Source organism: Lynx rufus, unplaced genomic scaffold (assembly GCF_022079265.1).
Source record: "Lynx rufus isolate CCGP_SWC_20201006 ecotype Redwood Valley unplaced genomic scaffold, mLynRuf1.p SCAF_3, whole genome shotgun sequence".
In the NCBI taxonomy this organism is placed as follows: domain Eukaryota; kingdom Metazoa; phylum Chordata; class Mammalia; order Carnivora; family Felidae; genus Lynx; species Lynx rufus.
In genome coordinates this window covers 38,386,382-38,398,280 of record NW_025814845.1, presented here as the reverse complement: position 1 = coordinate 38,398,280, position 11,899 = coordinate 38,386,382, and the positions used below count along the sequence as shown (strand labels likewise).

The 11,899-nt window shown below is 38.8% G+C and overlaps 1 protein-coding gene across 1 annotated transcript in view; it reads right to left on the bottom strand.

The window, feature by feature from the left end:
• Nucleotides 1-509: 509 nt before the first annotated feature.
• CWH43 (cell wall biogenesis 43 C-terminal homolog) overlaps nucleotides 510-11,899 on the bottom strand; it is a 56,832-nt gene continuing 45,442 nt past the window's right edge. The window contains exons 14-16 of the mRNA XM_047091979.1: nucleotides 10,265-10,326; nucleotides 3,942-4,097; nucleotides 510-717 (exon numbers count right to left, since the gene is read on the bottom strand). Coding sequence (XP_046947935.1) covers nucleotides 639-717; nucleotides 3,942-4,097; nucleotides 10,265-10,326 — 297 coding nt within the window. The 3' untranslated portion in view covers nucleotides 510-638. The remainder of the gene's footprint in view (nucleotides 718-3,941; nucleotides 4,098-10,264; nucleotides 10,327-11,899) is intronic.

The window sequence follows — 11,899 nt, the reverse complement described above, 5'->3', positions numbered from 1 at the left end:
GATTCTCTCCATCACCTACCTGCTTGGTTCTAGGGAAGAAAATGCATTCTGTGGGACCTGTGTGCTGAGGTGTGCTCCTTGACAGCTGGGGCCTGACTGGAGATAACACCACAGTTATGTACAGCCATGAGAGAAAAGACAGATGATTCTATCATAGCTCCAGGAAGAATGGTGATGGGCATGCTTCTCCTGATGAGTCAACAACAGTTATATGGACACATTATTCTTCTAACAATTAGACTTAATCGTTAAACATTTTTTTCCTTGCTTTGTCCCAGGAGGAAAATAAGTCTGGATTTAATGTTTGTAAGTAGTCCTTCTAGCTCATCAGTAAATCAATTTTTCTATTTTAAGCATTAAAAAGGTAAGGCATTTTTTATTCTTTTGTCTCTAGTAGTAAAACTTTCTATTACCCCACATTCTATATTTTATCAGAAATTTAAGAAAAGCAATTTGGAGAAATGCTTTTATTTAGTAAGATATTTAAATAAATTGATAGAATTTCCCACTGCATAAATACCATATTTTTTCAAAACTGAGGTTCTTGGTGTGTAGTTTCCCATTTTCATGCACCTCTCTTCTTATATACTTTTGTTTTCCACAGACTTGCTCAGTCAATGAATCCTGTTTTAAATAGGTCATAAAAAGTATTTGGGAGTACTCATATGAAAATGGTGATCGTTCTCATAATGGTGTCCTTCTTTATAGGATCCAAATCTAAAAAACAAAAACAAACAAAACAAACAAACAAAAAGACATGTAACTGACATGTAAAAACCATTCACGAAGGTACATTCTTATATAAAATTTTAACCATAATCTACTTTGGTTTTACTTACCTATCATAAAACCAAGAGAGATGTGATCAATTTACAAATCAGTAAATGAAGACATAAAAAAGGATTCATGCATATGGGAAAGGCAAACTAAAATTTTAACCTTTGAAGTCCTCTTTCCATGTATATGAATCATTCCAAAAGCACAACCGTTTAAGAATTATTAGCTGATAACATTGGCGGAAAATAAGCCTGGATTTTCTCTCTAGTGTTCAGTTTGCAAAATATCCATTTTATGGATGAGGGGATCATGAAACCTGAAATGTTATTCGTGTTACATTAATGCACGTGCAATCTACTTGCAATTTCAACTTCTTAGTCTTCTACAGATGCTACAGAAGAACAGCTTACTTTACTGATGAATAATTAATTCTATAGCTCTTGTTGGTATGATGAAATATAAAAGGCACTAGAAAGGAACCTAAGACATGAGCAAATGAAGCCACTGACTTCCTTTTCTTCATCAGCAATCACAGCATCCAAATAACCTCCATAATACAGGAGATAGGAGGTCTGTTTAATTTGTCATCTCAAAACAATAATAAGGAATATTAAAATAGCACCTCTGATCTGCGATGACTAGAACTGAGTCCTAAGGAAGTAATCAAGGATGCGCCCAAAGTTATAATTAGGAGTCCCCAGAAGACTTCTTATAATAATGAAAAGAATAAATGAGCAAAAACAACTCATTTGGTTAGCTATATTTGGTACATCCATATAATGGAATATTATGGAAGCATTTACAAATATTTTCAGAAGAATATATTGTTATGGAAGGAAGCTCATCATATAGTGTTTGGATGAAAAAAATCAGGTTAATACATAAAATGACTATACAGACATATGCACATATACATATATGATTCATACATTTATAAAGTTGGGATAATTGTGTGATATATAGATATATATGCACATAAAAACAGAGATGCACCAAAACTATTACCAGTGATAACCTCTGAATTGCTCGTCTCCCCAGTAGAACATAAGCTCCATAGGACAAAAATTTGGTCTTATTCACCATTTTGTCCTCAGTATCTAGCACCAGGCCTGGCCTCAGGCCTGGCAATGAGTACTTGTTGACTTAAAGAATGGGATTTTTGGTGAACTCAGTATTCGTTGACTTTATTTAATACATCTTCATATATATATATATATATATATATATATATATATATATGGAATTTTTAAATTAAGACACGCTTTCTACTTATGCTTCTGTTATTTTCATGATTAAACTGAGTGCGAAAACAGATCTAGCTCCCTTCACAGGTGGTTTGGGTCAGTCTGCAGTTGTGATTAGCTAAAAATATTTTATTTGGACTTCTCCATACTCCTGGTATATGAGAATAAGGAAACAGGGAGACCTTTTTCCTTCCTAGATTTTCTAGCTTCCATATAAGAAGCCACCTCAGTTGACAAAAGGAAGAAAACTTTCTATTTCACTTCTACCGCGACTACTATAAATATTACTGTTGCTATTGTATCTACTGCCTAATAAGCACTCACCATGCACTATTTTTTTTTCTAAACAATTTTATCGAAATGTGCCAAGAGCACACGGTCAGCGCAAATGTATGAACAGGAAAAACCCCACATGTATCACCATGCACTATTCTAAGAGCTCTAGGTGTCGGTCAGACCTCAAATAACCTTAGGAGGTAGGTGCTACGATTTTTCCCGTTTTGCAGGTGAGAAACTTGAGGCTTAGAGGGATTAGCCAACTTGCCTGCAGTTACCCAGCTGTTTCTGACAAAAGTGAGGATTGGAACCGGGTAGCTTGACCCCAAAGCCCATGCTGTTCATGAGCACATTTCACACACTAGGGATGAGATCAAACAGTAATGCAAGCAATCAAGACTTGGTTGTATGGAGCGCCCAGGTGGCTCAGTCAGTTGAGAATACAACTTTTGATTTCCGCTCGGGTCATGATCTCAGGTCGTGAGATGGAGCCCCACATTGGGCTTTGCACTGGGTGTGGAGCCTGCTTGGGATTCTCTCTCTCTCTCCCTCTATCCTTGCCCCTCACTCTCTCTCTTAAAAAAAAATAAATAAATAAAAAATAAAAAAGACTTGACTGTAGCTCTTCTTACATGTGTTCCCTATACTTCGGTACAGTTTTTTCTTGTTGTAAGGAGAGACAAGGAAGAAAAAGAAAATGGATAAATTCCATCACCAACACCACACCCCCCCCCAGGCAAAAAAAATGAAGTCTGAGAAGTTTCCATAATGACTAGCTGGTAAAAGTAGTATATATATCAAATAATAATAACATATATAGATATGTTCTGGCTTTGGTTTTATGCAAACATTTCTTCTCATTATCTAGTCATAGGAAGAAAAAAGAGCACATACTCCAAAGCACATAGTTTGCTGCAAATAGATTTCTCAGATAACCTCTATTCAGAACTAAACAGAATCCAATATATTTCGCATGCTAGAATCTCTGTGGTGAAAACGAATTATCCACTCTCCGCAGGCTCAGTCTTAATTGTACGTCTGAATAACGGGGAACGATTTTGTAAAACTCAAAGCCGACACCACCAAGAAGAGGTCCTGCTGAGTCGGTCTGGGTGGGGCTCTCCACGTGAGTGGCACATGCAGCCAGAGCTGAGAATCTCAGCAACCTAACGATGCTAACAGGCTTCCTCCCCAGTTGTTAGCTCTGTCACTCACTAGCTATGTACCCTAATGAAGTTACTTCATGTTCCTCAGCCTGAACTTACCTATAAAATGAGGACAACAAGAGTACCAACCCAATGACGATTAGTTGAGGTAATACCCAAAGCACCTAGAACAGGGCCTGGGACACAGAACACTCACAGATTCGCTGTTGTGATGGTGTTGATGGTGATGGTGATGAAGAGGATGCCAATGTGATCTTTTTCACCTGAGCCTGAGACCATAACATGTTTCTCTATCCCAGAAAGCAGGGACCATAACTTCAACCCAAGTGGGATAGTATCTTTTTTACCATGAGATCCCTTACCTGAATGAACCTCTAGAACCATACGTAATTCGGAGCTCATTGTGAGATAGTATTTAGGTCTGTAAAGGGGATGTGGTGCCTCAACTGTAGTCAACAACATGAAAGAATTCACTCACCTAGGATTGAAATGAATTTCCTTAGGAACTGCCCTCTGGTCTGTGACTACTTTCTGGTTGTCTCTATAATTAATGGGGTCATCAGGGATCCTAAATTTGGCCATCTGAATTTCAGAATCACTCAGTTCAGCACGGGAGATTCTTGCATAGCCCAATCTGTGGCAGAAATAGAAATGGTTTGTAAAGGTTTTATCACCAAATAGAAATCTGATGAGATCTAATAGATAACACCTGCATTATTAAGCCAGTTTCCCATTTATAACTCTACTCTGTACATCACTACAATTAGCTTGATTTATTACTCCAAATATTTATCAAAACATTGCTTTTACTATATAAATGAATAAGGAACATGCACCCAGGCTTAATTAACTAAACATACACTAATGAATATTCTGTCTCTACAAATTGCCTATCACACGATTATATTTTGCATCGAGAAAAGTTCTCCACAATGACAGCAGCATATGCCTAAATTCTTTCTTACCTTTAAAATTCAAATATCACATGCATATTTTCATCCACATTTACAAGTCTAATAGAAAAGATTTTGTATGTCTGAAAAAAACTGCACATCCTGTTTTTGCTTAGAGCTGTCAGTTATTCAGGAAATCAAAGCATTTTATAGGTATTATCCAAATAGTTACAGAGAAGCCCAGATGGAAACCATAAGCAACCAAGAATTCATTTTTATTTTATTTTATTGTATTTTATTGTATTTTTATTTTATTTTATTTTATTTTATTTTATTTTATTTTATTTTATTTATATCTGGTCTCTCTAAAAAATACCTATCAGCTTCAGTTATTCACTTATTCAATGAACAAATATGTATCGAGTCCCTACTACATACAGGCATTGTTCCAGGTATTGGGGATAAACAGTGAACAAAACAAGGCCCTTGCCTTCATAGAGCTTTCGTTCTAGCTGAGGAGGACAGATTAAATATGTATGTGTACACTCTATCAGGTGGTGAAAAGGCCGAAGTCCCCTAGGGGACTAAGCAGAGTAAAGAGGACAGGGAATGCTCAGTGGCAGAGGCTGCTATCTTAGAGTAAATGCTCACAGCATACTGCTCTGACCGAGTGCCATTTGAGCAAAAGTTTGAATGAAACAAAGGAGCAACCCCGTACAGATACTGGAGGATGGGCGCTCTAGGGAAAAGGCATAGCAAATGCAAACATCCCGAAGGAGAATGTGCCTGGCTTTTTTGAGGGCCAGTTCCACAATGACCAGAGTGGAGTGCCTACGGGCAAACACCTTGGGGGTGAGTTTGGATGGGTGCTGGGGATAGTAGACGATACAACTTTCCTTGCAGACCACTGGAAAGACTTCAGATATTTTTCCGACAGTGAGATGGCAATCCAAGGCATTCTGTGCAGAAACGCAGTGGCTACTGTGTAGAGAATAGACTCCAGGGAAAGGGGGGAAGAAGGGAGACCAGGTAGGAGGCCACTGCAATAATTTCAGTGAATGCTGGTGGGGGCTTGAGCCAGACTAGTAATAGGAGAAACATTTAAAACAAAACCCGTACCTACGTACAAAATAGAGACAGGAACCCAGAGCTGAGACAAGTAGAGGCAGCAAGTCTGCGCACCACGAAGGGTAAAAGGAGAGCCACGGCAGCATCGGAATGGGGTGGAAGCTGTCTGACAGGCTGACGTGTTTACTAAGCTCAGGTCCCAAATCCGTGCGGTACCCTGTAATTCTAGGTCACTCTGTCCAGTGAATCTAGGGTTTTTTATTGCTCAAATATCTAAGATCAACATTCTAACTCCTTTCATGGACACTGCCTTCAAGGTCCTTCTAAAAGTCCTTGAAGATAAGGAACCTGACAATCCAAATCATCTACTAAAACAAGGGATTTCTCATTGTCCATAAGTTTTTATTAAGTGCTTGACTGAGTGCAGATGATTGAGATAACGTTTACAGAATTGGTCTTATGGACAGAAACTGAAAAACAGTAATCCCTAACTTCATTAACTTGGGTATTTTTAAATTTTAAAATCCAGGATGGTTCATCATGACAAGTGCCCTCCTTAATCGCCATCACCTGTCTAGCCCATCCCCCCTCCCCCAGCCACTTGCCCTCTGGTGACCATCAGTTTGTTCTCGATAATTAAGAGTCTGTTTCTGGGACTGCCTTTCTCTCTTTTTTCTTTGCTTGTTTTTTATTTGTTTCTTAAATTCCACATATGAGTGAAATCATATGGTATTTGTCTTTCTCGGCCCTCTAGCTCCATCCACATCATTGCAAATGGCAAATTGCATTCTTTTTATGGACGAATATTATTCCGTTGTGCATATACACCACTTCTTTATCCATTCATCTATCAATGGACACTTGGGCTGCTTTCATAATTTGGCTATTATAAATAATGCTGCCGTAAATATAGGGATGCATGTATCCCTTTGAATTAGTGTTTTGTATTTTTTAGGTAAATATGATTACTGGATCGTAGGGTACTTACACTTTTAACTTTTTGAGGAGTCTCCATACTGTTTTCAGAGTAGCTGGAAACCAGTCTGCATGCCCACCAACAGTGCAAAAGGGCTCCTTTTTGTCTATATTCTTGCCAACACTTGTTATTTCTTGTGTTTTTTCTTTTAGCCATTCTGACAGGTGTGAGGTGATCATTGTAGTTTTGATTTGCATTTCCCTGTTCATGAGTGATACTGAGTGTCTTTTCATGTGTCTGTTGGCCATCTGGATGTCTTCTTTGGAGAAATGTCTGTTCATTTCTTCTGCCCATTTTTAGTTGGATTATTTGTCTTTGGGGTATTGAGTTTTATAAGTTCTTTATATAATGTTTTGGATACTAACCCTTTATCAGATAAGTCATTTGCAAGTATGTTCTATATCTTCTCCCATTCAGCAGGTTGCTTTTAGTTTTGTTGATTGTTTCCTTTGCTGTGCAGAAGCTTTTTATTTTGCTTTTATTTCCCTTGCCTCAGGACACATATCTAGAAAAATGTTGCTATGGCCAAAGTCAGATAAGTTCCTGCCTGTGCTCTCTTCTAGGATTTTTATTGTTTCAGGTTTCATATTTAGGTCTTTCATCCATTTTGAATTTATTTTTGTGTATGGTATAAGAAAGTGGCCCAGTTTCATTCTTGTGCATGTCACTGTCCAGTTGTCTCAACACCATTTGTTGAAGAGGCTGTCTGTTTCTCAATGGATATTCTTTCCTGTTTTGTTGAAGATCAACTGACCATATAGAGTTGCGGGTTCGTTTCTGGATTTCCTGTTGTGTTCCATCGATCTATGTGTCTGTTTTTGTGCCAGGACCACACTGTTTTGATCACTACAGCTTTGTAATATAACTTGAAGTCTGGAACTGTGACGCCTCCAGCTCTGTGTTTCTTTTTCAAAACCGCTTCGGCTATTTAGGGTCTTTTGTGGTTTCATATACATTTTAGGACTTTTTTGGTTTTAGTTCTGTTACATTTCCATCTGTTGTAGACTAAATGTTTGTATCATCCCCTGAATTCATATGTCAAACTGTAATCCCCAATATAGCCCTATATGGAGATGGGGTTTCAAAGGAAGTAGTTAAGTTAAATGAGGTCACAGGGGGTGGGACCCTGATCCAATAGGACTCTCATTCTTTTAAGAAGAGACACCACACAGCACGTGTGCCCACTCTCTCTGTCTCCAGAACAGTGAGAAAATACATTTCTGTTGTTTAAGCCACCCAGCTATATTTAGCATATATGTGTAAATATTTATATATAAAAATCTGCTCCCTAACTCTTCCAAGGAAAGGTGATAAAGGTCTTGGGCCACAAGTATACATAGCCAAATGATTAGCTATTATGGGCACTGGTATTATAAACAGCACTTTTCCTTGGCAACTAACAATATTACAACTTCAATTTATACCTATTTCGGTCTATATCATAAACTGTTTTCTAGAAATTCCCATGAAAACGACCACTTTGATATGAATGTAAATAGAAACAATGTTTTCAATCTGATATACATGTTACAAAACTAATACTTTAGCATCTCCCTCCCCCACCTTAACCCTTTGGAAACCCCAAAATAATAGTCAACCTGTCTGTCCTGCAGCCATGTCTGTCCTGCAGCATGTTCTGGGCCTCTTGGAGTTTCTGAGTTATTAGTGTAACCAGAATGATCCTGACATCTCAAGCATCTCCTTGTCTCACCCCAGTAAGCATATGAACCCGTAGAATTGTTCAGGACCTAATAAAGGTCACCATTATATTAAGTCATGGCCAAAGTTCTTAATTAGAGTCCACAGAACTTGTGACCTGCTGCCTTCCTCCCTGCCCATATACTCCCCTTACCTCTTCTCCCACCTCCATTTAGCTACACACACTCCAGCCCCCCTAGCCTCACTTTTCTTTAGATACATCTGGCACTCTGTCTTTGGGCTTTTACACTAGCTAGTCCCTGGAGGGGTCTTCTCTCAGATAGCCACATGGTCCACTGCTTTAAATCTTAGCTCCAATGTCACCTTCTCAGTCAGACCTACCCAATCCCCTACTTATAATGGCACCCCACTTATACCCAATCCCCTACTTATAATGGCACCCCACCTCCATACTCTGGATACTCTTTACCCTGCTCAATGTTTCCCCACCACACTCATCACTTCCTAAAATACAACCTCATGGAATTATTGTGTTTCTTTCTCCTGCCAGGGGACAGATCTTTCTCTGTCTTATTTACTACTTATACCCCTGGTGTTCCGCATACATTATGTTCCACCAATACTTGTTGAATGAAAAATAAGGTAAAGAACAGTTGGACATAATGGTTTGCTTTCACCAGACTATGACTCATCACTGAACAAGCCATGTCTCCAACGGGAGAGAAGCTGACCCTGTGATTCTGTATCATCCCTAGAAGACAACTGTTTTCTTCCATAAATGTGGACCACAGATCTTAGAATGTTACTTAGGGGTGATCAGTTCAACATCACCCCTAACTTCACCAGGTAGCCAATGCCAGGACACCTCTGGGTGATGAAGTGCTCTGTGCGGAGGAGGGTCAAAGGCCCAGGGAGGCCCATTCATAGAAGCCCACACCAGAGTTCCCAGCACTTTCCCAAGGAGGGTAGTTAGGGACCTCGGGCCAAATATCTCCAAACAGATTGTGTACTAGCAGGAGAGAGCTGTGAGCTTCGGGGACTGTCTCCAGCATGTTCCCTCCACTGAAGAACCCTGTAAGTGGAGGGACCTGTGAATCGATCCACTGTCCACAGGATCTGTCCCCATTTACCTCTCTCATGTCACCTCCCATCTCTCTCTATTCTAGCCACGCTGGCCCCCTCACTGTTGGCAACCAACACCAGGCATGCGCCACTCAAACTTTTGTACCTGCTCCTCCCTTTGCTGGCAGTGCTCGTCACAGGATATACGCAGGTGACCTTCCTCATGTCTTCCAGGCTGCTGCCCACCCTAAAGATCACACCACAGCCACCCACCCCTCAGCCTGCATGCTCCATCCCCATCCTTCTTACCTGGCCTCACTCATCTTTTCGTCACATTTACCACCACCTGCCCTTCTCTTTCTTAGGTGCTTACCTTCTGTCTCCTTCCACTGGAATGTAAGCTGTATGGTAGTCAAGGGTTCTGTTTGGTTCCCGTGACAGCCTCACTGCTTAGAACAATGCCTGGCACATAACAGGCATTTAATAAATACTTGTTGAATAAATGAGTGAATCCAAGAATAAAGGACTAGTCCCTTTTTTGGTATTAAAACTGCTTCAGCTTCTTTAAAGGAAATACTACTTTCAAAACGGATTTACAAAGTTCCATATTTGAATTTTAAGATCCTTCAGGTATATTATTTTGGAATATACATACCCTAATATATGCATATGTGGATAGTATTCACTTTTTGATATGGGGTGATTTTTTAAAAAATATAACTTACCTAGAGATCTCACCACAATATAGTAGTGATTCCAACAAGTGAGTCAACCTATCCCAAATTACATGATTAAAACTTGGCAAAGCTGGAATTCAACTTATTCCATGGTCCATGATGTTCCCACCATACATATAGTCAAAACTGGGAGCATTCCTAACATGTGTTAATATGTGTTTCTCATGCTTAATAACTTACACAGTATCCTTTTTATACAATCAAGCTTAATTTACTCTGTCATTTATTCTTTCTTATATCATTAGACCATGCCTTGAAAAAATGGTTAAACCGTGTAACTAGCCAAATCAATGTGTATAAAAAGTCACAAAATGACGTCTGTAAAGTTTTTTCTTTCCAGGATAGACCCAAAAGATCGCAGTCATAAGAGATAATAAAACAACAACAGTCAAAAACCTATGCTCACCTGATCAGCCCTCGATACATAATATATTCACACCATCTGTCTCGATCTGTGCTGTCAATATCCTACATAAAGAACAGAGAAGAGAATGTTTAAAGCATAAAAAACAGTGCTCTATTCTGAATTGCCAAGGAAATGTGTGAAGGACAGTAATAAATATGCTTTTGTGCATGCTGTTTTCTCTGCCTCACTCCTAATGATCTGTCAAGGTCCAAATTATTTATTCACCCTACAGACATTCCTGGAGCGCCTACTGGGTGACCATCTAGGCCCTCTACTGGGTGCTGGGGGCACAAAGGTGAAGGTGGTCTACAGAGAGGGTTAGGCAGGTGAATCAGCAATACAGACACTGGCTTCCTGTGGCTTTCCACGTCCTTCATCCCAAGCAGAATTTACCGCATCCTCATCGTTCATGCCCTGCAGTACTTTATACACACCAGCCACACCATTCTGGACAGTTATTTGTTTCTAGGTCTCCACCCTCCCCTTCCTGAGCGGAGGGACCCTTCATCACGTTGCCGCCCTGGTACTTAGCACGAAGCCTGGCATTCGGCAGGAGCTCAATCTGTGTTTGTTAAATTGAATCATTGGAAATAAACACATTTGGGGAGTAACCATGAGTCTTTTAGATGTTGAAAGCTTAAGACCGGTGTTATTTTTCATCAGAGAAGCAGAACATAAACATATTCTTTTTCTGTAATGTGGTGGGAAACTAAATATGGAGCTTTTATACTGAACAAATTTCCATCTCCTTCTTTTTAAAAATCCTACCAATAAAAAATATACATCACTTTTGATCATTTCTCAATTTTACTATTAAAATTTAACTTAAAATATGTTTTTAAATCACTAAAAGAAAACACATTTATTACCTATTTCTTCATTTTTTTCATAAGCTTAGTGGTGAACACATAGATGCTTGTTAATCTTTACTATTATTTATATGCCACACTCAACCCATTTACATGCCTTTGCATACATGGAAAAAATTATACTACATTTTAAAAGTTAAACTTTAAAATGTTAATGATGAAAAAAGCAACTAAAATTGAAAGACTACTGTTTGGTTTGCCTTGGAAAGAAATAAAAATTTAGTCATTCAGCTGTATATACTGGGAACCATAAACTATGAATATGTTTAACTGTCATGTTTTTTATTAGATTTTTAAAAAGATGCTGTCAAATTTTAAGACTGCAGAATTCAAATACTCATTTCTTAAAGAGAAAAATCTGTTCATCCAAGCATTTATGATTAAAACTCCTCTCCGCATTAATAAACTTCCTAATAGAAAAAGCTATATGAGAATTCACTGCCAGTCTTTACACAGCTTTTGACCATGATACTGGTAACCAACAGAGGATTAAATAAAAATCAAATAAAATGCCTCTTCCTTAACACCATCCATACCCCTTACACACACACACACACACACACACACACACACACACACACACTATACGAATTCCTTCTCTTATTAGGACGCAATTGTTTCTTAGACTTGCCCAATATGGTCATCTAACATTCTTTTATACTTTATAGACTATGTACTCACACGTTTATCTTATCTGATTTTATGCGTACAGCCAGATGCACATAGTACATATACATATACAGAGTTCCCACTTCCTAAGTGCCCC